This window comes from Camelus dromedarius, chromosome 8 (genome assembly GCF_036321535.1).
Source record: "Camelus dromedarius isolate mCamDro1 chromosome 8, mCamDro1.pat, whole genome shotgun sequence".
Taxonomy (NCBI): Eukaryota; Metazoa; Chordata; class Mammalia; order Artiodactyla; family Camelidae; genus Camelus; species Camelus dromedarius.
In genome coordinates this window covers 28,432,032-28,457,902 of record NC_087443.1, presented here as the reverse complement: position 1 = coordinate 28,457,902, position 25,871 = coordinate 28,432,032, and the positions used below count along the sequence as shown (strand labels likewise).

The 25,871-nt window shown below is 42.1% G+C and overlaps 1 protein-coding gene across 17 annotated transcripts in view; it reads right to left on the bottom strand.

The window, feature by feature from the left end:
- KCNMA1 (potassium calcium-activated channel subfamily M alpha 1) overlaps positions 1-25,871 on the bottom strand; it is a 711,615-nt gene that overhangs the window by 38,245 nt on the left and 647,499 nt on the right. For 11 of the 17 annotated variants that reach the window (XM_064488015.1, XM_064488018.1, XM_064488021.1 and 8 more), the window contains one exon: positions 4,132-4,245. In XM_064488015.1, the coding sequence (XP_064344085.1) occupies positions 4,132-4,245 (114 nt within the window). Of the gene's footprint in view, positions 1-3,279; positions 3,361-4,131; positions 4,246-25,871 lie in introns of all 17 variants that reach the window. The other 6 variants (XM_064488017.1, XM_031462128.2, XM_064488006.1 and 3 more) reach the window with 1 other exon arrangement.

Sequence of the window (25,871 nt, the reverse complement as noted above, 5' to 3'; positions counted from 1 at the left end):
ATCCCTGGCTGTTTTCGGATGCTTGCTGACAAAGACTTGCTCTGCATTCCGAGTTGCATGGGGACGCCCACCTTCTCCCTTTCCCCTTCTGAACAGCTCAGTCTTTTGTGGGCTTCAGCTCAAGCAGATGCAGCATTTGATGCTATATTTCATTTCCATCTGCGGATTCCTCAAGGACTCCTCTGGTACGCACGTGCAGACTGATGGGCTGTGTCACTGAGATGTCTTTAACTTATTAAAAATTAAATGACAAATTAATTTCCATTCCCATCTCGGCTTCAGAAATGATCAGTTTTGCAGCGCAAGTAATAGGGAGGAAAGTGTGTGGTGGGGGAGAAGATGAGTGCTCGTGATTTCTGGAATAATTATCGTGCTTTTAGGAAAAGAATAGATGAGGTTTCCTTTTTCTGATTCCTTTCTAAAGGTATCAGCAGCTAATTCTCTTTCCTAGAGTTATTGTTTTAATTTTTTTTTTCCGAAAGGAACCTTTGGGATAACTTTTCTTTTTCTTTTTTTTTTTTTTTTAACCTTTTGTTTGTTTATCCTATGAGGCAGAATAAATGATAACGGGATAACAGGCTAGGCATGGAATTATTTTTAAGTGACACCATCTTGTTTCCCTAGAGCAAGATCCTAACGGGGGAAAATCTTCGCTCTGTTCTTCCAAAGTTTATCACTTCTGGGTCCCCATTGTCTTAACAGCACTTGAACTACAGGCAAGTGAAAATGCAAAATTCAGGATCTCACAACTGGGCAGCAAATGCAAGCTTTGTCACCAACTCCCTTGGGCAAAGCATTTTATCATTTGACACCTTAGTTTCTCTCTCTGTAAAATGGGGGAAATATTAGCAGCTCTCCTGAGATGGTCAGGAGGCTCGTAGGAGATTATGCTTGGTGAGCCTGGCCCAACACCTTGATGAATGGCAGCTGCTCTCGTGACCTCATTTCCTGTTCATCAACTACATTATGAAAATTCTCAGCTCCCCTCCACCCCTCTCAGAAACACAGAGGTAAGACTTTGCTCAGGATGCTAGCAAGGTCACATGGTAACATTTCCTCTCCTCCCTCCATTTACCCAGAAGCATGATGTGCACCCTAGTTTGGTCTTCCTGCTTTGTGAATTAGACAATGTGAACTTGGGACAAGATGCAGAGAGATATGGTTTTAATTACTTGTAGGAGCTGAAGAGATGTGTGCTCCTCCACCCCTAAAGGAACAGTATCAGTTACCTCTTTTCAAGACGATGGGGAAAGGTTAGTACTGGACTTGAGAGGTGACTAGATTTTTCAGCCAGGGGTCAGTGAGTATCCTGGGTATTGTCTGGTGTTACCCAGTCTCAGAGGGAGAGCAGCCAGGGTTACCCAAAACCTCTTTCACACAATAGTAATTATGTGGGTGCTAAGGGGTGACTCAAATGACCCCAAAATGTCTGTGATCAAATACAATGGGAAACCAGTTGAACAGCTTCTGTGGAACTTCCAGGAGCCTCTGACCTGCTAACGTCCACTGGGACACTCCAAGTGGATGAAGACTGGAACATACTACACAGCTTAAAAGACTTGTTTGACCTTGGCACCTGCTGTGTTTTCAAAAAGGCATTTTACTGGCCTGGTGTAATGCAGAACACATCTCAGAACACATAGGTAAATAGTAAATATTTGTGGGGATGAGGGGAGGGGAGGTGGTCAGGGGATGATGGTATGAGTGCCAAAGGTGGTATGGCCAGGAGGAAAATTGGGCTTAAGGCAGAAGGCGAGGATGATGTGAATACGCGGAAGGTTCTCTGAGCTCATAAAACAAATCTGGTGAGAGATGAAGGCTTCAGGAGATTCAATGATGCTAATGGAATGTCTGAATTGCAGCCTCAGATTGGAGGCACCAAGCTTTTTCTTTTCTTTTCTACTAATCGCAAATCAAGATATCCTAGTTAGCTGACAGCATAGGAATTCCAAATAGACAAAGAAATTCCTGGCAGTGATGATTTTGAAATGTTGCTCAAGTTTTTTGAGATAGAGATATTCAGATGAATTTTCCAGCCAGAGGTCTGGGCTGCACAAGCTCCCTGGGTCTCTCACAACCCTAAGGTTCTGAGAAGAGCAATCCAGAAACCTAGGCTTTTAGCCAACTTCTCTAAACATGAGAAAGACACCTCTCCTACTGTTGGAAACGGAAAACAGCATGATGCTCCTTGACTGAATGAATTCATCCTGATAAACAGCGAAGTCTACAATCATGCAGCGCTGAATGGTGGACAATTTATTTCTTCGTTTCCAGACACCTGGCAAGTGAGATGACTGTGTTAAAAGCCTGCTCTTTGATTTTGAAATATATTTGGGGGCCAAGAAAATGGCACGTTCATTTCATTTGTGAGTCGTTGGGAGGCAGGTGCTCCTAACCTCTCTACCCACCCTCCACGCAGTAGCGCTTGCTGCCTCTATTTAGAAGATCAATCCCCAGGGCTGAGACCTGCTGCTGATGGGGGCCTTTCAGAGAGTTATTAACCAAGTCCTGGGGAATCGTGGAAGAGTCTGACAAAGGCCGTCATGACTGGAGCCCTTCATCTTCCAGATGAGTCCACCCTGAACCTCCCAGAGAGGGCTCTGGGCTGGCGGGGTGGGGGTCAGAGCGCAGGGCTGCGCCTTGGTGGCTGCTAACTTCATCCTTTGCATCCTTCTTAAGACCTGGCTTTAAGAAAGGGTCCCCTAGGAGCTGGGTGCTTTTATGGCTTCAGAACCAGAGCTTCCGAGAAAGGGCTTAGTAGGAAAAAAAAAAGGCAAATAAAGTCAGAATAAAGGAAAATAAACAGCTGGAGGGAAGGCAGTGTCTCGGGTTTCTTATCTTAAAATTTTTATATTTCTCCTTTGACTTCCTCTGAGAGCTGTGAAGACATGTCAGTCAAACTGACAGTGTGTTGGAAGAGAAGTATAAGGGAGAAGGCGGGAGGGGGAGCAGGGGGGACGCATGGTTAAAAAAAAAAAAAAGGCCCAAGCCAAAGAAAATGAATTAGAGCAAAGATGCTTTGGAAACAACTGCCAGGTCAGATGGGTGTGATCAAAGGTTCACTGATGCTGTGTGGGGAAAAAAAAAATCATTAAGAAAGGCCAGAACAAGACAGTCAATTCCAACCAGAGCCACAAATAAAACACATTCAAAGCAGTGCCATGGGGTAGGCTTTCTCTTACAGCCGGTGGGGGAAAAAAAAACAAGCTGATGATCGTTGGAAACACCAACCACAAAACAAAAGGAGATACTGATGTGAAAGAAAACAGTGCTTCTTACCCAGTTCAGTTATCATTAGAATGTGCGTCCCACTGTTTTTTTCCTGATTGACTGATACCAAAGGCAACTTGCCAGGTTTAGCTAATTGGATACAGCATTTAAGGGTTGGGGAAAGGGAGTGGAGGAAAGTACAGAAAAAGAAAAGAGTGAGGGAATAACAGAGGAAACATTCTCAAGTAAAGGGACCCAGGACCACAGGTAGTCAGTATTTGTCTTCGAGGGGGAGAGACCATGTAGCAGTTTTGCAAACTCACAAATAGCAGCAGGGAGTGCCATGAACAGGTTAAAAGTTGGATCCCCGTGGCCAATGATCATGGCCCTCCAAACCCCATCATTTTTTGGACCAGAGTGGCAGTCACTGAAAATGGCCTTTAGCTGAAAAGTTCAACTAGGATAGATTAAATGCAGAATGATCACACAGTAGCCCAGCGTTTCTACGAGGTTCTCAAAATGGGGTTGGCTTAGACCTGAGGCTTGTGCCTCAGGGGAGGGAACTTCCACAGATGCTTCCAATGAGAATCACTGGAAAAAATTCCTTGGACTATACCTTTCCTGCCTACCTCCCCCTTCCCTAATTAATGCCCCAATCTCAAATCCATCATCCCATGTTCCTTTGAAAGCAGTGACCAGCATGAGGGAAACTGTCTATTCATCTCAGAGGGAAGACAGATCAGTTTTCCCTTTGGTCATCTGTCATATTTCTACCCATACCTCTCTCTACTCTTCCCCCAGACAAACCCCTCAAACAAGCCTCCCACACTGAGATAGCTAAGAAATATGTCAACCTCATCATATCCAGGGTGGTTAGAAGAGAGGACAGAAAATCTACCCAAAGCTGATATGCATGCCTACCTAGTTCAGTGATGATGGGGATGTTGACTCCAGTCGTGATGGATGGCTGGCGTAACATCCCGTGCACCGGGCTGTTATCTGGAGAGGATCTGTCCATTCCTGGAGGCGTGAACCCTGGTGGGAAGGAAGGAAACAGAAGAAGGAGAAAAATCAGAAACACGGAAAATTTGGAAATAATGAGAGTACAGTGTACCGACACAATAAAAAAAAAGTAACGTACGCATTATTTACAAGTCAAAAATGAGTACTCCCAGGATAGACTTGGATGAGTTGTTTTCAGGAGGACAAAGTAGGAGACCACAATAGATCAGTCTAACCCACTTGGATCCTTCCCTAAAAGCCAGTCTCTACACCAATCATCGATCTTGCTCACAGATTTTTGTTCCTCTCTCTGTCCAGGCAGACATGAGGACTGTCACCTCTCTGCCTCCTGGAAGTTAGATATGACGTGTGACAAAGCAAACGCGCTGGCCTGGGAGAGTAAACACAATGATGTGTATCAGCACTGCAAGTGTTTGACTCGCCACTTCTCTTCCCAGGCTGCGGCAACAGTGGGAACACAAGTTACCACGGAGATGAAGGCTGGGCAGCAGCCCTGGACAGAAGCCCAGACACACAAAGCATTCTGAGTGAAAAATCCATCTCTGTTGCTTTAAGCCACTGGGATTTGTTTTGTTGTTGCTTGTGTTATTCTTGCTACCACAGCAAAACCTAACCTATCCTGACCGTGATCTTAAACCAGCAGATTACTTATTTTTGGCCAGTGAGTGACTTAAACCTGGGTCTTTGACACAGTTCTAGCCAAAGGGAAGTGGGAGGACATCTGTCTGGGGGACTTAGGCAGAGTTTTCTTGCTCTTAATAAGAATCACGTAGGAAGAGATTCCCTTTTAATCCACTGGACATTGCTTTTGGAACTGTAGCAACCACCTTTAACCAGGATAGGCACCAGTCAAGGACAAAGCCAACTTAATGACCTGGCTGAAGGGAATGATAAAAAAACTGAATGACTGGAAGACATCTCCTTAGGTCCTGAATTAACCAGCCCTAGAACCAAAACCAAGTGATCTCAGGATTTCTTACTACATGAGATTTTACACATTAATAAATTAGATTATAATATAAAATATAATAATGAGGTTTTATATGTATATTATATACATAATGAGATATATAATGTATGTTTATGTATATGTATGTTGTATTATTTATTAAACACGTATGTGTATATACATATACACACACAATATATATGCAACCACATATTTATATATATATATATTTTTTTCCCTTTTATTTAAGCCAAACTGAGGAGTCTTTTTACTTGTGACTGAAACCGTCCTGACCACTGCATATGCACCTGCTTTTTGTGGACCCTTGAACTTCCCAGTGCACCTGACACAGACTACATAGGGTAGATGTGAGCACAGTCAACTGGAGAGTAGCCTGCCTGGTTTCTGATTTTTGCAGTTTGTGCTTCGTTGGGTCTCAGACCCAGATCTCAAGTACATATTAGGGTAAGCTTGGCCCAAGCACATCTTCAAGTCTAGGGAGGGTGGGAAGTCATCCTAGCTAGGCCAAATGGGCACCTCTTTAAGGATGTGCAGAGAGACATATAAACACAAGGCATTTATTTCCCTCACACATTCATCTGGTGAACATTCATTTTCCCCAGTGAAGCACATGGCAAGGGGCACCACCGTGCCCCTTCCCTCCACCAGAAGACAGGCAGACAGAAGTTCACGTTCACCAGCTTTCTCTTCTTTGCCCTTGGTGGATGGCTACCTGGGCTTATCAATGGATTAGGGAAGCAGAGATTCAAAGTCACTCGCTAAGTTTCCAAGAACAAAATTCCAAAGATGCTGTGACCAGATTCCTGACTCACTCCAGTAATGTGACAAGACTGGGTTGATTCTGGCATTGAGGTGCCTGTGGCTCTTCATCTACCAGGGGTGAAATGACAGGTGCTCGATAATTGCCTATTGTTTTGGAGATGCGCCATGTATGAAATGCCAGAAAAATATGAAAGAGTTTTCCTATTTTCTGCTCTCCTGTGTGTAAATTCCATACCACTGACTGCCATACTTTCAGAAAGAAAAAAAAAAAAGTTTTATTTACCATTCATTCCCTAATTGTGCTTAATTTTATTCTCTAGATGGATATACTGTGCCAGGGTAAGCCATTTTGAATCACAGTATAGTGTCCATCTTTTTACACTTTGGAACATGTGTTTTTCAGCCAATCACGTAACCCAGAGGATGCATTTGAAATGCTAGTTGTTTTCTTCCCTTAGAGGAGTGAAGGGGAAAACTAAACTGTTTTCATCAGAAGTTTCATTCAAAAGCATGAAAAACTGCAAGTGACAGCTGTGCAGATTCAGTGGATGTGACGTTTTTGAATTTCTTCAACTTGACAAGTAAACACCTTAAATCGGTAATGCTATATGCATAATACATGGCCTGTATTTTGACATCCATCATCAAATGCTGACTTGAGAAAATACGGGTTTGTACGTCAAGGAATAGCACCCATAAAACAGGGAGAAAAGCAGGTCACACGGTATTAGGAAAACTGTATTTCATTACAGAACCTGCAACAAGCCAAAGCATCCTTTTATTTTATCTTATTTAAAGATTCCATTTTCAGCTGTGAAAAGACTCAATTCCTTTGCATGAAACCTTCATTTAGAAATGACATGCTTGCCTCATAGGCCTCTTTCATTTCGCTTTCATATTCCATTTTCCCCTTCAGTCGCCAAGCCTGGTTCCATTAGCATCTGCAACTGACAAACTATGGTGGCTGTCCAAAGACATCTCTCCATTAAAGGTCCTTCTCTCTCCTATACATGACCCCAAGAACAGGGTGCTTTTGTTGGAAAGAAGACTTCAGCTATGATAATGTCACTTTTTATTTTGCTACTTTCATAGCGACACATTTTCAAAAGCAAAAGGCAAAGACAAAAGAAATAGGTTTTATCTTTTTTCTTCCCTCTTCCTATAGTGTGTTAAAGATGAACAGAATTTATTAGCATTGTTGCTTTCTTAGAGATCCATATATGGGAAAAATTGTGGTTTGAAATGGCAGGGCTGACCCAGATTCCCAAAGTGACCTTGGAAAGCAAAGAAAATCAGGTACCTTCCTTCCGAAGGGATGAGGCAACCGGCCTTTGAAGCCATTTAATGGCATCTACCCCATTCATCATAGCGGCTGTTGATAAACGGGCAGGTCTAAATGGGGTCCAGATCTCTGACTGTCTTGCTCCTTAGTCCATTTTAGTTTGCTGCACTGGGTACATCTCTGGTTGAACTCTAAGTCCCCCTACATAAAGCAGGGCTCCCGTTCTGCAGTGAAAGCACTGGCACGTGGATTATACTCCAGGGACCCTAACCTACAACTGAAGGACAGTGAAACTAGGAAATGTGCCTTTCCTTAGTTAAACTAACACTCGGGAAATTAATTTTAGAAAAAACCACTTGTTTCGCCAGAAAGAGATGAACGAAGAATGTTGGCATTAGAGAGAAGGAATGAGAAGTTCTCAATTAAGAAAAGATTCAAGTTTAATTAACTCCAGCCCAAGCTCTTACCAAGACAGCCTCGTGATTCTTTCAATGTGTTCTCTTTCCTCTCTGTTGAGCATGGACATGGGAGGAAGGTTTGGGGCTGAAAATAACTTTCAAGACTAACTGATCTCCTTAAATTGAAGGGCTCTCCCCATTCCATTCCTCAGGGGCAGATGTGATGGGCTTCTGTTACCTGCTCTATTCCTCTGGCATTGGGTATAGATGGGCCCAACACTGCCCCCTGCCAAGCATGCCCACTCCCTATGCTCTGGGAGAACTTGAGGCCAGAGACTGGGTTTTCTATTTCTTTCAACATCCCAGACTATTTACAGAATTCCTGGCCCACAGAGAAGAAACGGAGTGGAACAGTTAAGAGCATGGGCTTGGAAGTCAGATGTCTTAGCTTCAGGTTCTGGCTCAACTACTTACTAACCACCAAACCATGAGCATAACACAGACCCTCTCCAAACCTCTGTTTCTTCGTCTCTAAACTGAAAGTACCTCCTACAAAGGGCAGTGGTGAGAATAAAATAAAATAGTATATTCAAAACATGTATTACAGCGCCTGGCATGAAGTAAATACTTTGAAATGTTGACTACCGATGTTAATATTTTACTAAGTACACAATAAATATTTGTGGCTAGGAACAGCACCCATTGCCACCCTTTCTCTACCAATAAAGAACAAAGGTAGCTTCGGGTTTTTTAAAAAGAATTTTCACACAGAGAAAATCCTGGAAAATTAATGGGAAGGCAGTAACAGTGTGGATATATTTTGGTAAAAAATAATTAGATCAACCCCAGTGATAAAAACACAGCCCAAAATATTTAAGGAAGGAATATTTGGGATACGGGGTGGCTCGGATTTTCTTTAGGTGTGATGAAAAACTGGCATCTAGTCTTCGTGAAAGAAAAGTTCTTAATTCCTTCTAGCATCTGTAGAATGCTTCTGTGGAGTCTTCTGTTTTCTAGACCTAATTTCCCAAGTCCTTTAATTATTCAAGGACATAAAATTTCCTCTTTTGTTTCTCAGGCTTTTGAAATGTTTTTTTTTTTAAACTACTCTCTACATTCCTTTTCAGCATTTGTCTTCTCAACCATATGCACCACTGTTGGGTTCAGCTGAACAAAATCTGTGGTATCTGAGGTTCTTTTCATGATTTTGGTTATTCACTGGCTGGCAGCACTTGGCCTGTGCCAGGGAAGTTGTTGGAAGGTTACCTTTAGTTAAATTCAACAAGGGCATTTTAGTTCAGATGGCTTCAAATGAAAGAATTTAACACAAAAACACCTGACCTATTCCTAAGAGGGTCAAGGAGAAGAGATTCGGGAATAACAAGATCACCAAGGCTTTCATTTTTTTTTCTACTAATTGTTCTGGGGACCTGCTGCATGCACGCATATAGACACAGCATCCGTAGCACCTGTGGTTACAAGCTAAGAGATGCTGTGACTCAGATAAGATCTACCAGTGGGAATGGTGAGAAGAGCGCTCCAGGGTATTATAGTTGTAACTACATTCGAAAATGAGAAAGACTCAATGCCATGGTCCTTGCGGAACTCAAAGCAAAGGTAAGAATGTTCTAGATCTAGATTAATTAATTGAGAATGAAGAAGGTAGGCTTAAAGAGAACCTTAAGCAAAAAACAGTTAATATCCAACATCTACTGAGTGCTCAGTATACACTAAAATCTGCTCATGTTGTAACTTTCGTTTGTTCAACCATCCTATGGGGATACTGCTATTACATAGATGAGGAAATTGAAGCACAGCAGCGTTAAGCAACTTGCCCCAGGACATACCAGGAATGAGCAGGCCTCAGCTCTGAACCCAGGTAAATTGGCTCCAGAGTCTCCTCTAAGTCACCATGCCATATTTTTTCTTACTATGTGCCAAAGCTGTGCTAAGGGTTTTCTCATGGGCCACCTCATTTATCCCTCTTAACAACCCTACAAGTGTAGGAACTGCTAATATTACCACTTTGTAGATGAGGAAAATAAGACTCAGAGCAGTCAAAGAATTTCCTCCAGCATCCCCAGTTGGAAAGTGGCAGGTCGTGGGGCTACAGCCAGACAGTCTGACTTCACAGACCAGGGATGACCATGCTCCACGCTGCCCTCCCTCTGTGTGTGACGCTCTCTTTCTCATGTGCTGACCTTGGCAGGCAAGTCTGAGGCCTGAGCCAGCCTTACTCTTTTATTGTTTTCACTTTTAAACAATAGCAGACAACAGCTGGGACCCATTGTAGTTACGCTTAACCTGCTTTGGTATGGTAGCATGCACAACTCAGTACATATAATAAATGCTTTATTACAGTACTTTTCCATGGGGGAAAACACGAAGTACTTTCTAAATCTTCCCTAGTTAAATCCCCAAGCCTTTCCAGGGAGAGAGGGAGATGGAAATTCTTATAAATCACCTCCCCTAGAAGAGTTGGAGAAATGAAGGTAAGTGCCTCCCCCTCCCCCATAGATTTAACATAGGAATTGGTTCAAATGGTGGGGCAAATTATCTTTTATTGTGTGCATATAAATGATGGTTAGAAATCCATATGCTACGTTAAACTAGGGAAATAAATTAGGCAGAGTCATCTAGGTTTGCTGAGACAGGTATTCAATATGAAGTTGTAAAAGGGAAAGATCACCGTTAAAAATGATCTATAAAGACATGTTAAAATCAAGAGAAACATCTCATATTACATCATCTAGGAGATGAATTAAATTTTCTGTTAATGCCAGGAAAAAAAAAAATCCCAAAGCCAAATGTCAGATGAAGTGAAGATCAATAAAAATATTTTGATAAGTAAATGCAACAATGCTATTTAACACATGATTGGCAACTGCTGAAACATAAATTATCCAAATTTCCCATTGCTGCTTATGGGAAAATTATGCAGATTAGAACTTGATTAGGCTTATATCATGAGACTCAATTTGGACTTTTAATCTATTAAGCTCCAATAAATGAGGCATCTGAATAGCTCCCCTGAGCACGTGCAGTAATAGCCACAGCAGTCAGTTTTGCACTATGTGTTCCAACAAATTCTTCAGCTGCTGAAGCAAAGAAAATTCCAAGTATAGAAGCATGATTGCTTTCTAACTTGTAGGGGGGAAAAGTCCACATGCACAGGCTTGAGTTGGGAAACAGATTTTAGAAAAGTCTGCAAGAGAAATCCAGCCAAGAGAAAAACCTCAGTGTAATCTTGTAATATTTTTTCATAGATGTTTTCAGTGGCTTTCCATAAAGTTGGAGTCCTGAGTCATGACAGTCAGGAGCTGACCAGTGTTGATTCAGTGAAAAATAATTAGTTATCAGAGCAGCAGCTTCTCCTGACACTGCCCAAAGACTGCTCCAACCGACCACTTTCCACTTAGGAGCTGGAGGCTGTGCCTGCCCCCGACAGGCTGCTGGAGGCCAATGCTGGGGGCAGGCACGGGGGAACACCCCTGCCAACTTATTCCAAGTGATTCATGAGCTTGGAGCTGCTAACTGTCCCCTACGCAGAGCCTAAAGACAGAGCTTAGAAATTATACTAACAGATAGTTCTGAGAAACCTAAACTACACCATCTGGGTCTCTCCTGCCTCTTTACTAATCACTCTGTTAGAGATGCAAGAATTTTGGAAATCCTCTAGTCATTACCTCCCATTTAACAGGCGAGGAAACAGACGCTCAGAGCAGAGAAGTTATTGTGTCCAAAGTCACAGAAACAGTTGGTGGCAGAGCCAGGACAGTTGATTCTGCTGCTTTTTGCTCCCCTTCAACCCCTTCTCCACCTACAGGGGGAATTCATACCACAGTGTTTGGAGGGAGGGAGGCAACCCTGTTTCCACCCCGGCCACTGGAGTGGCAACATGAAGCCAGGCAGTCTGACTTCACAGGGCCAGCAAGATGGACCCTCATCATCCTGGACAGATGGCTGGTTTGGAGGTGGACCAGTCCTCCAAGATGGGGCAAACCATATTCTCCCCAAGACCTGACAGAAAAATGTTAAAGATGCTTGCAAAGCTGGAAGGAGGTAAGTATGGGGCTGCTGGTGACCATTTGGCCCAAAGGGGCAAATGAAAACAGGCACACGAATCAAGGGGTGAAGAGAATGAGACAGAGGTATGATACGACATCATTCAGCCTCCTAGACTAACGTGCCTAAAACCAGAGGCACCTCTGTTGTATGACTCCCTTTTTATTTAAGCCTTTTTGGATTGGATTTCTATCCTTTGCAACCAACATGCCCAAATAGTACAGTAACTGAGAAAAATCTCTGTTCTTTTCCTGGTAAATGGCTCACGCATGTCTAAGTTTCTGTTGAAACAAGTGACTATATTTTCATTCAAGCATTCTTGTTCTCTTCAAGGAACCAGGGACAAGACCTGGGTCAATGCATCCCCCTCAATCCATTTCTTTATTTACAATAAGTAACATTGATATTTTTAACAGTACTCTTTCCTACAGACTGTATTTAATGAATGCCTTAGGAAGTTGCACAAATTACTTCATCTTTTTAAAGTTTCTGTTTTGGGTCTGAATTAAACCAAAGCAAACTAAACCAACCAATCACCAACCAACCAAAGTTCTCTATAGCTATTTACCCATTAAGTCTCATAAGATACAGTCAGCACTTAGACAAGTCTCACACACAAGAAACAAACATATTTGCAAGAGTCGTCCCTCCAAGCAGACAGCCTCTGCCCTTAAAGTAAGCTTTAAGAGCTTGCTTGCTGTTCCTAATATCTGTCTCTCAGAGGGGCTGGTAGAAGGAAGGGAGGGAGGGAGGGAGGGAAGGAAACTAGTTACAAGTCAAACACAATTCAGACTACAGATTTGGAAAGAAACCTGATATTCACCTGGTATAACGTCTTCATTTGCTTGAGAGGTCACGGTGTCACGATGAATTCTTCACAACTTCCCAATTTATTTTTACCCCCTCCAAATTCATCTTACAACTTGAAAGTAAGACATACTTTGGCGACACAAATCAAATGACTTATAAAATCTGACTACCCTGTGGTGTAAGCAATTTTACTTCTAAAAATACGTGCACAGCCACAGTTTCTTTGTACTAAAGATTTAGTTACAATGTTCTTCATTCATAGTTACTAAGGAAATGGTGTTAAAATGAAAACAAAGTGAATATCCATTTTTAGGAAACTGATCATGTTAAGTATGCATCCAATAAAAATAATTCAGAAAGACATTTAGTAACATGAAAAATGATCATGATAAACTATTTGTGGGAGAAACAGGTCATATACTATTACGTGTCATCCATTTTTGAGAGGGAAAATATTTACATCTGCAGGAACAAGACTAATATGTTACCTTTCTTGTCCGAGCACTAAAATGATAGGGAATGTGCACTTGTCTTCTTTTTGTTTATATGTAGTTGCTATATTTTCTAAAAATGAATATATTTTGTTTGTGCAACGAGAAAAAAAAACTGTACCCAAATTATAAATTAATAAAAGAAAAAAGCCTGAAACCTCAGAACTTCATGTGATCTTCCTGGGCTTGAGAAGAGCTGGCTGACACGGGGGATGGACTCACTCTGCTGAGCTGCAATGATCTTAATGTCAAATATTGACCTATTTGATTTAGAAGTTGGGGAAACCAAGGTTCTGGGATAGAAGTGACCAAAGGTTACAGATTAAGGGATTTCAGACACATAGGGCCAAAATAGAGTTTTCAGGGTTCCCAGTTTTCTACTATTTCAACTTCCAACCATTTTGTAAGAGCCACTCAATCTCAGAGCAAAGGATGCTGAGCGCTTCCATGGCTCTAAAGAGCCCGTGGAAACCCACAATGCTCTGTGCATACAGCTGAGAGGAGGAGCAGTCAGACCTGGTTTCCAAGACAGAAGAGTGGCCCTTGATGATTCTCATCCCAGCTCCTACCAAGTCGTACTCACTTCAGCAATGCTGTCTCCTCACTTCTCCCCCAGCTCAGTTCCTGCTCTTCCTTCACCTTCTCCAGGAAGCTTGTCCTGAATAACTTTTCTCCCTCCATTTAGCTACTTCACAAAGATATCTTCTGCTGCCCTTTTCCCATTCCCTTATTCACTATTTTATACTGCAAGCACTACTACTGATTATGTACCAATTACTGCATACTAATGCTTAAATATTTTAAGTATCTTTAATGTTCTCTTTTCTTATCATTCATACCTATTGGATTCTCCATTTCAATATGGCATGAACTATGTCAGCTTTTTCACCATTATTATTTTTACTTCTTAATTCCTGGTCTGGACCCTCCCTCTTTGGTGCCATCACAAGAGGACAAAGGCTGTGTTGCCACCAATATAGAATCTCCTCTTCCAAGCTGGATCACGTTTCCAGTAAACTAGAGGCATAAAATGCCAGGGAAAAGGTAGACATACACACTGCAAGACAGCGATATGAAGTGGATACTAATAAAACACACACAAACCTTCATGCTGCCAAGACTATATACCATTTTGTTTCCATTCCATCAATTTTTTTCTCCCTCTTTTGTGAGCATTAATCAAAGAAATGCAAAGAGCTCATTAAAGTGATAGATTGACTGAAAATGTAACCACCTTTACATTATAAACAGTTTCTTTATGTTCTCAGTGCTGTGGGCTTTGTTTCCCAGCATTTGTCAAGTAGTTCAAATGTCCTATTACATTTAAAACACCAAATGCCAAATGGGTCCCAGTTGTTTGGTTTAGTACAAACCAATGGCCAGCATAAGCAAAAACCAGAGCTACGAAATCACAAGCAAACTAAAACACCCATCTCTTAAGCACACAGAAAATTAAGTAGCTATAAAAGATGGATTTTCCAAGTGGTCCAAGACATTGCCATGCATTTTAGGAAGAGAGGAATCCCATCACTGACAACTTGCAGCCAGCTGTCTCTGACAGGTTCTAGAGACAGGACGCCTGGCCGGAGATAGCGGCTGAGGTTCCAAACATTTGATAATCCTTTAAAAGAAAGCCCTGTAAATGTTTTCTTTGAAGTTTTAAAGGCTTTCTTGCATACATATTGATGCTGGCAGATGAACATGTAACTGGGATCTTGGATCTTGAGAGTCAGGCATTCCCTCCCCACCGCAATCTTCACTAAAGAAGAGGCTGATTGGTGCTAGTTTGATTTTGAATATCTCTGTTTACACCATGATCAATATCCTTTGACCACAACATGAAATAAGCCATAATGTTGTGGTTAAGAATCGGAGTGCTACAGCTAGACTGTGTGAATTTGAGTGCTGCCTCCTTCAGTTTCTAGTTCTGTGATCTGGGCCAATCTCCTAAAATTTGTTGTCTCAATTTCCTCATCTGTAAAATGGAAGAGTAATATGTCATCAAGATTAAATGAATCAAATAATGCAGATACACTGCTTGTAACAGTGCCTGGCACAGAGTAAGCATCTTATTTAAGTACTAACTTATCTTTGATGATGATGAAGAGGATGTCCTCGAGGATAGACTGGTAATGCTGACAGAAAAATAGACAGACAATCAAAAGACACAGGTTTTAGCTCCAGGTCACCCCTTAACTCCCTGTGAGAATTCAGAGAGATTCAATGTCTTTTCCAAACTCAGTTTTCCCACCTGTAAAACTGAGGCAGACAAAGCAACGCTCCAATTGCTTCTGGCTCTCAATCCCTATCATCCTAATTCTGGGGCACTGTATTTAATACTGGAACCATGATCACTCTGGGTTTGATCACTCAATATTCAGGAATGATCACACTCATTCCTGGGGTTGCCTTTTTAAGAAGTGGGAAAACAGAAGCCCTCTCTTCCAGTATCCTAGCATAGAGACTGCATCAAAAAACACAAAGATACAGGCATATAAGAGACATGCACTAAGTGCACTGCCCATGACAACCATGCAGCGTGCACATCACAACTCTAGGCGTGAGATAACACCTTGTCTCAGGTGTACACCCACAAGGCATCATCTTTCCCCCAGAAGCCCTGCAGCCATTCCACTCACTAACAGGCAATCCAGTTTCATCTCCTGCCATGTGATCATGGTCATGGCAACTGCTCTGGTCCTCAGTTTCTTCATCTGTAAAATGGGGATGACTCTAAAGTCCCTTTCAGCACTTAAGTTTATGTCTTTTTCATGACTCCAAAATTGAAAAAAAAGCTGGTACAGAATAAACTAGCAAGGGGAATCACAAGCTCTAATGCAGATCCTGCCTTTCAATTCAATTTTATACTTTTGCCCAGAGAATGAAATTTCAGAGCCCAAACCAATGAGAAGGATGTACTTTCTCCAAAGTTGCTTATAATGGCCGAAAAGGCCATAAATAACCATTTATTAAACAAACAGTATGGGCTGAAGGAAGAGAAGCCGCTCCAATTAGGCCCCTGGGGCCTGCAGGCACAGTACATAACAGTGGGACTCGCTCATAATCCTGGCAATATGTTATCAGTTGTTCCATTTTCTTGAAGTTATCTTCATAATCAAGATGCTACCCCAGCCATTGTGAGCTTTAGGACTATTTTTAATTTTAATTTAAAGAGCAATTAAAGAAAGACAATGGATATGCGGGATAATAAAGTAAGTGATTAGCAGCATGCAAATGACAGAGGCTTAATGATAATATGGTTCTAGTCTCCAAAGGGCCTGTCGAGAGAAAGCCCTTTCTACATGTGGTTGTTCAGCTAATGTATCTCAACCCACAATTACAACACTGCTGACACCATTAACCAGTGAAACAACATCACTTTGCAAAATCCTTGTTGTCTCATTAAAATGGAAAGGGTCAGGTAATTTACCAGCGTTGTATGTCTAGTTTTGTTGTTGGTAATTAGCAAACATTACCCAGCGAGGACTCCCACTGGGAGCTGGAGAAAGTTTGTGAAATATTAAAGAGGAAAGTCTTTATATTTCACTGGAAAATTGAAAAGAAGTGTAGTAATAGTCTCCCTGTCCCTTCTTGGCACTTAGGAAGAGGAAGGAGCAAGTTGGAACTCTTTTAACTTGGGGCGAAAGGTTCAGCATGCACTGGGAAGGCACTATCCAAATCAACAGTACCCTGAATCCGGCTGCACACTGGCAAACAGGGTCTGTCTCCCCGGTTATGAAAGGGGGTGGGGAGGAAGGGAACATTGTACACTACATCTTTATTGTTCTTATGTTCTCTGAATTAATCTCCTTGAAATGGAGGAGAGGGGCTATAAAAAGTTTTCTCTCTGGAACGCTTTAATGATTTAAATAAGCACCAGAAATGTTTATTCAAAAAAGTTATTTATATATAGTTTTAAATGTAGAGATGTTGGAAATACATCCCAGGGCCCTCACTTCCTGCCTCCCTGCTTCCCAATGAAAGCCTCTGTAGACGTTGGAACTGAGACCCCACCCGAAACGCCAGCCAACACTTGGTGTGTTGTCAGGAAGCAGAGTGGTATCTTATTCTTTAAATGGAACTTTTGGAACATACAACACATTCCAATAAATGTGAACAGAAAATTATGAATTCATTAAACTACTTTGGTATCTTGTGCTATATATAATATTTATATGCCAACTACTGTAAAATATGCTTTAATATCTTTAGGCAACTATAAGGACTTAAATATTTATAAAATGGCTAAAGATAAAGTATGGCCCTCTTATTCCTATATACAGATGATGTAAGGCGTGCAATCAAAGACAATAACACTCTCTGCCCATTTGTCATCTTAAAGGAGCCGATCAACACGCCATCCCTCGTGTACCATCTCCGTAAGAGTTGTTGCCGACACAGGCAACTCCAGAGGAGTTTGCGCCTTAAAAACTACCTAGAGTGCTATACTTCACAGAAAACAGGGCTTTCTGAAAATGGAGACAAAACAATAAATTTGCAGGCAAAACAGCTCCAAGAGGGGCTTCAAAATACTGCTGTATTTATTTCTGTGACATCGGGGAATGGGAAGCATTTTGATTTAATATTTCATAACACAGAGGCAATTGCTTCCTTGCATGGTATATAATTAATGTTTGTAAAGAGGAGGGTTTCTTTTTTTTTTTTTTAATTCCTCAGTATCTTACATGGAAATAAATAAATAAATAAGAGACACACCTGGACTTCCTTTAGAAACGTGGAGCAGCCTCGTACAATCCAATAAAAAGAAAGCCACCGTGAATTTATCATCACCTGGAGGCCTAGTAAGAGTAGGTTTATAGATTAAGTGTGAAACTTCAACCCTGACGCTCTCATTATTTACTGTCCCTCCTTGTCATTAGAACCTGAGTCTGATTGATTTTCAAAATTTTTCCATTTCCTAGGCCAATTAGGCATTCTAAGAACTACCTACCCCCACCTGCCTTGACATCTGCCAGGAACTCCCCTGGTTTATTTCTGCTGCTCTTTCTAGATGAGGTTGGCGTAGGGCTGGGAGCCACCTGGAAGTTCATGAGTCAAAGTTCTTTTCTCATATATGCAGCATTTTCATAATGTCCATTATATGCCATCCTAAGTTCCCAGAAATCATCCTTAGGAGGCTGCCAGTTCTATGGAGATTTAAGCTTAGTGAATCCACAGCCCTGATAAGAGGCTCACAGATGGTTATCTTGGGTAAAGAAGAACCTAGATCTGTGCTTCTCAGCCTCGGCTGTACCTTGGAATCGCTGTACATCCTATGCCCAGAGTCTGATTTAATTGCTCTGGGATGTGGCCTGGGCACAGCAAAGTTTAAAAGTTTCCCAGTTGATTATAACGTGCAACTACGGTGGAAAGCCACTATGCTAGGTCAACATCTTGAATGTGTATGTAAGTGTTTCTGCATACACCTATGGGGAGGTAGGGGGAAGGACACAGAGAAGATCCATCATTTTATTATGTATTTAAAAGGATCCAAGACCCTTTTCCCAGGTAAGAACAAATCATCCCCAGAGCTCCTGGCTAAGGGGCAAAATTACTTTCTTTGGGAGGAAAAGAGGTAAAGGAGGGAGGCCAGGCGCCACCATAGTTTAGCTGGAGCAGCCTGAGCCCCACTCGGCCAGTAGCAATATGAGATTGGGTCATTCCACCTAAACATCAGGGCTCCTGCTGTAACCAACTGGCACAGAGTGGATGTGTGTGAGGTCTTCTTCCAGTGAGCTGTCTGAGGCCTCGCCTCCCTGCTTCCTAGGGAAGCTCCACTGTGTGGTCCCACACTGGCCTGTCCAAGGAGGGAAAATTCAAGTGGTCACTGTCAATTGGCCCCCGTTCTTCCTCAACAACTCTGTATGTAGGCTTTGGAAGACTCCCTCACCTGGACTGCTCACTTCCCAAAGGTGTCTTGGTTTCTACCATCATCCACTTTCCATGCCTATCTACTGACAAGCAGAATCAATAGTAACTCTGGCTGCTAGGTACAAATGGATAACCTTACCTTGCTAATTGTTATTTCGGGGGACCAAATGAAAGAAAATGGTAAAACTATCCAATATTGATAGTAAGAAAAGTGACTAATGTTGCTTGATCTCTAACTACACCCTAGGTACTAAGTACCTTACATCCATTCATTCAGGGCTGCCATGTATGGTTGCCAAGGTCAGGCACTGTTTAATAGCTCATCTAAGTGGGCCCCACTCATATCATGGACATGGTATATTTGCATATTTATTACAATATTTTTTCCTAGGAGGTGATAGAAAAGCATACTGTTCAAACATAATCAGTATATCATAAGGATTTTTCAACAGATGGAAGTAAATTGTCTCAAGAAAGGAGTCACTTTTTCTGACTCACCTGAAGGTATGTATGGACTAAAGAAAGCCCTATATCTCATTTACTTCTCACCAAAATTTGATACCATGTGCAAGCAGTATTGTCAATGATAAAACTGAGGCACAGAGAGGTTAAATACTCTGCCCAGATCTAACAGGTAGCAAAGCTGGCATTCAAACTTAAGTTAGTTCCAGAGTCCTCACGTGCCATGGTTAAACTTGACAGCAAAATGCTATTTCTAAAGCCTTTGATATTTTGTAAAACTACTCTGCAGTCGTCTTCTTGGAATCACACACCCCCCCTCATGATACTTAGGTGGGGCCACTTCAGGGATGAAGAAATGAAATCAGAGTGTTTATCCAAAGTCAAATACCACATGATCGACATAAGTGGGATTTAAAACTTTGTTGGTTGACCCTACATGACGGAGTCGTCCCTCTGACAGCCCCATTTGTGATTCACCATCATTAAGCAGAGCAACAGAACCCAGCTGCTGAACCCTGCCCAGGTGATGGAGCATCTTGCCTGTCTGCTGCTGAGAAGAGACAGCATCCACCTCCACGTGGCCAGGGAAGCTCGGAGGGACCATTCAACGCTCCCTGGAGCAGAAAGCAGAGATGTTTCTTCTGCTTTTTTATAGAGGTCCCAAGTTAATAGGGACCTCATCTACAATCATTTCCTTTGACACCCTGAGATCCTTAAGCCCCTCAGCTATGTCATTAGTAGACATGAGCCAAGTACTCTGTCGTGAATAAACTTTGCCTTTCCCGCTTTGGTGTCTTTCTTCACTCAGCCCCAGTCCTTTCCATCTGTCTATCACCCTTTTACTTATAATAATCAAACCTATTTTCAATTTCGACTCCACAAACTCTGGAGCAACCCCCACCTCTGGATCATTGCAACCCAAAGCAACTTCTCCCTTCTCATAACACCCTGTGTGGTGACATCCATGTGGCACTTAGAACAACCCGCAGAAATTCTTACAGGATGTAACAAGATGCTTAATGACTACTATGCTGCTTTTCTTGAATTAGGGGGAATAATTTCCCCCACAACATTCCACGAAGTATAACTGAAGTCCTTAAGGGGCATTCATACCCTTAAATATTCTCTCAATCCAGAACTCAAGTCATTTATACATCAGTTGCCTTCTTTATAGGGCTATTTTTAAGAAAGGAAATCAAGGTTTTTAGGACTTCACATGATGGTTTGCCTATAAAAGGATGGGTAAAGACAAACATACAGTGGACGGCTGGCTGGGCTCATTTGCTAGCATGGGGCATGCCTGCTATTTTCACAGCACATGGATTCATTCATGCCTCAGAAAATTACAAATGCCCCACACCATGCATTTTGCTAGGTACTCTGGAATGTTCCAGACCCCACATTGTTAAATACGTGAATTCAAGTTGCACCATACAACTTACTTTATATGTCCGTCACCTCTGCCTGCAGATCCCATTAGTACCATGAGGGCACGGACCGTGGAAGGAGCAGGGACTAATCTCAGGCATAGGGTATAAACCAAACTGACGCTCAGGAAAAGAAGGGCTGATTCGTATCTAGAATCCCATCAGGAGCCTTAGAGAGTCCGTGGGATGACGGGACTTCTTTCACTGTCCTCTGATCACACAACCGCACTTTCCTCCCACAGGACTGTTTATTGGGACCATTTTTCTGAGTGTAACATACAGCCTGAAATCTTCAGCTTTGAGGGCTAGAGTGGTCTGTTCATTCTCTGCCTTCCATGGAAACTTCCACCAGGAAAGCGAGATGAGTAGATAAAACCCGGAAACATCTTATGTTTCTGAACAAAAGAAAGCAATTTCTGGGTCTCAAACTTGACACCCTCTTTATGACAGCTCCAGAATCAAATCTCTATTAACAAGGGAAAAAAGCTCAAACAATTATACTGTGGCAGCTAAGCAGAACTCTTCATACTTCTCTTAACTCTGCTCTTGTCTGTCCAGTTGCTGTGGCAAGGAAGTCAGAGACCAAGAGGATCCCAGTGTCTCTAATTGTTGGGGTGAGGAGAGCCAGAGACCCACAAAACGGGGGATGCACAGAGACAAGAACATTCAAAACAAACTCAACCATTGATTGCAAGAAGCAGTTTGAGGGGGGAGGGTATAGCTCAGTAGTAGAGTGTATGCTTAGCATGCACAAAGTCCTGGGTTCAATCTCCAGTATCTCCATTAAAATAAAAAAAACCTAATACCCACCCCCAAATTTTTTTAAACGTTGAAAAATAAATATTTAATTAAAAGAGAAGAAGCAGTTTGAGAGTTTGACATGCCTTGAGTGCTTCCATTTCCCTGAACATTTGTCCCCTGGGGAGGTTCCCAGGACCCTTAAAAGCGGATGTCTAGATTCAGGCCTGTTCTCCTCAGAATAACACTTGTTCTCTTTTATGGGGCAGACCGACATGGTGAGAAAAGCACAGGATTTGGAATCAGACAGTTTGGGGAGCTGAGCAATCTATCAGGCTTTGGGCAAGTTGCTGAATTTTCCTGAGCCTCAGCTTTCTCATCTGTACAATGGACACAAATAACCTCTGCCTGAGGAGGTGATTGGAGACATTACATGAGATATTGTCTACAAATGTGCCTGGTGCCTGACTCACCTGGGGAAAAAAAAAAGGAAATATCATTTTTTAAAAGGAGTATGAACTAGGCACTTGAGTTCTGAGCAGCCAAGCAGCCTGACGCTGGGACGATGGCTCAGCACATCCCCAACACCATGCCACATCTGCTTTCTGTGTCTGAAGCTAAGCTTTCCTTTCACTGTGACTGTCTCAAGCAGGGCACAGCCTGAGCGGGGAAGTGAATCTCTTTTTTGCGGGCAGCTGGAAGGAAAGGCAGAGCTGTCCATTTTTACTTTCTCTTCCTCACATCCGCTCCTCGAGTTAGGCCCCTGATTACGGAGGGTCTAAACGCCTCCACAGGGTCAGAAAGTAGTCCAGGTTCCTCGATCTCTTGTTACAGCCTCTGGTGGTGGTGGTGGTTTTTCCTTGTTTCCTTCACTGGGAATCTATTACCAGAAGAGTCAATGGCTGGCTTCAGAGGGTCTCTCCTGTGGTGAAATACGCTACGAAGGAAAAAAAACCCTCCCAAGTTGAAGTGACTTAGAAAACGTCTGCAGTGGCTGCTGTGCTGAAATGCCTCTGCACCGCCCTGCTGAGCTCCGTCTCGTGATGTCCGCAGAAGAAAGGGGACAGGGCAGTCCCCTTTCTGTGCTTGAGACCCGCTCGGAGCCCTCGGCCAGCTTTTCTTTATTGTTTAGTAAGTTCTTCTAATGAAATGTACTACTCTTACTATAGAGGACTCAAAATAAGATCTAAATCACAAACCAATAAAAAGAAAATGATTGGGCTGGGTATCTAAAGTTACTACCTAGAGGCTACTCCAGTGTGGTATTTATAAATCTCTAAACAGTTAAGTATAATTGTCTTCCTGGTTTTTGGGACAGAAGCCAAACAGCCGTTTCAGTTACAATGGAAGAAAAATATTTTAGCACTGAGCTGTGTTCGTTGGGTGGCTGTAAAGAGAAATGGCTTCTCCCCCACCACCCTTTTAGAATTGAGAGAGAATACTGTGGTAACGAAATGTTATATGAGAGCAGCTGAAAAAAAGGCTTCTCTGATTTCAAGGAGGGGGCAGGTGTGTGATGATACGTGTAGAGGTAGGTTTGCAAGCAAGAGCAGCCTGGTGTGTGGGGTGGGGGTGGGGGCGAGGCTTGGGGGAGAATCCTGGGAAGGGCAGGTGTTGAGGGGTGACATGGGAGTTGAAGATGGGGGTGGTCTGTCAAATTAATGGAAAAGCCAGATGTGCAGCTGCTCACTCCCATGCAGACTGTTCCCCCATCTTAGACACAAAGACCATGTCATTCTGGAGGGACGTGAAAGTTTCCATTAAAAGACCCCTTATGACCCCAATTCTCCCAATCAGCATGGCCCTCCCTCCAGAGTCAGAATGTAGATTATCGAAAACACAGCTCTCCTTGTCATCAAAATCGAGACAATACCCTAGATTCTCAGTTATAAAGGACCACAGAACTCATCTCATCCAATTCCCCACCCCGATCACAAAGATCATGCCGAGAACTTTCCTTTGGCGAACAGTCACACAGTGAGAGGATGCTCACTGTATTTTTAGGCAGCCCGTTCTGTTCTAGACGTTCCTTTCTTACGTGGGATTAAAACCTGTTTCTCCTTTATCACTTGCTATCGGTGCTGGTTTTGTCCAATGTAGCAGAAGATTAAATGGCCCTTTGGATCCCCTAGCCCTGTTCTCTTAACCACTAGACAAGTGACATGCAGTCCAAGCACGTCCCCGTTCTGGTCATCTCCTTGGCAGCACTCCCTGTTTGTCAATTCCTTCCCTCAAATCTTCATCACTCTCGACACACTCCCTCTCAGACGGGCCAGGATGAAGCAATCACTGCTCCAAATAAACTACACTTCCATCAGCAAGGTTTATCCAGCCTGTCTTGAGTAATTATTCGAAACTTAATGCTCAGTGGCCTTCACTCCATTTCATCCTATGGGTTTTGTCCCAAAGTTCCAGTTTAGGAAGGTCCTTTTGAATCCTGATTCCTGCTGTCCAATATAATTGAGAGAACTTAACCCACATGATCTCCCCCATACATAACACTGAAGTCTCGTTTTCTTAAATTTTTTTTTACATTTTTTATTGAGTTATAATCGGTTTACAATGTTGTGTCAATTTCCCGTGTAGAGCACAATTTTTCAGTTACACATGAACATACATATATTCATTGTCACATTTTTTTTTTGCTGTGAGCTACCACAAGATCTTGTATATATTTCCCTGTGTTATACAGCATAATCTTGTTTATCTATTCTGCATATGCCTGTCAGTATCTACAAATTTCAAGCTCCCAGTCTGTCCCTTCCCACCGCCCTCCTCCTTGGCAACCACAAGTTTGTATTCTATGTCTATGAGTCTGTTTCTGTTTTGTATTTATGTTCTTTTCTTTTCTTATTCCACATATGAGCGATCTCATATGATATTTTTCTTTCTCTTTCTGCTTACTTCACTTAGAATGACATTCTCCAGGAGCATCCATGTTGCTGCAAATAGTGTTATGTTGTTGGTTTTTATGGCTCAGTAGTATTCCATTATATAAATATACCACAGCTTCTTTATCCAGTCATCTGTTGATGGACATTTAGGCTGTCTCCATGTCTTGGCTATTGCAAATAGTGCTGCTATGAACATTGGGGTGCAGGTGTCTTTTTGAAGTAGGGTTCCTTCTGGATACACACCCAGGACTGGGATTCCTGGGTCATATGGTAAGTCTATTCCTAGTCTTTTGAGGAGTCTCCATACTGTTTTCCACAGTGGCTGCACCAAACTGCATTCCTACCAGCAGTGTAGGAGGGTTCCCTTTTCTCCACAGCCTCTCCAGTATTTGTCATTTGTGGACTTTTGAATGATGGCTATTCTGACTGGTGTGAGGTGATACCTCATTGTAGTTTTGATTTGTATTTCTCTGATAATTAGTGATATTGAGCATTTTTTCATGTGCCTATTGATCATTTGAATTTCTTCCTTGGAAAATTGCTTGTTTAGGTCTTCTGCCCATTTTTGGATTGGGTTGTTTGTTTTTTTCTTATTAAATCGTATGAGCTGCTTATATATTCTGGAGATCAAGCCCCTGTCGGTTTCCTCTTTTGCAAAAAATTTCTCCCATTCTGTAGATTGTCGTTTTGTTTTACTTATGGTTTCCTTTGCTGTGCAGAAGCTTGTAAGTTTAATTAGGTCCCATTTGTTTATTCTTGCTTTTATTTCTATTGCTTGGGTAGACTGTCCTAGGAGAACATTTTTGAGATGTATGTGAAATAATGTTTTGCCTATATTTTCTTCTATGAGGTTTATTTTATCTTGTTTTATGTATAAGTCTTTGATCCATTTTGAGTTTATTTTTGTGTATGGTGTAAGGGAGTGTTCTAGCTTCAATGATTTACATACTGCTGTCCAGTTTTCCCAACACCATTTGCTGAAGAGACTGTCTTTATTCCATTGTATATTCTTTCCTCTTTTGTCAAAGATTAGATGACCAGAAGTTTGTGGGTTCATTTCTGGGCTCTCTATTCTGTTCCATTGGTCCATATGTCTGTTTTTGTACCAATACCATGCTGTCTTGATGACTGTAGCTGAAGTCTGGGAGAGTTATTTCTCCAGCCTCTTTCTTTTTCTTCAGTAATGCTTTGGCAATTCTAGGTCTTTTGTGGTTCCATATAAATTTTATTATGATTTGTTCTAGTTCTGTGACATATGTCCTGGGTAATTTGATAGGGATTGCATTAAATCTGCAGATTGCCTTGGGCAGTGTGACCATTTTAACAGTATTGATTCTTCCAATCCAGGAGCATGGGATATCTTTCCATTTTTTAAAGTCTTCTTTAATTTCCTTCATCAATGGTTTATAGTTTTCTGTGTACAATTCTTTCACCTCCTTGGTTAGATTTATTCCTAGGCATTTTATTA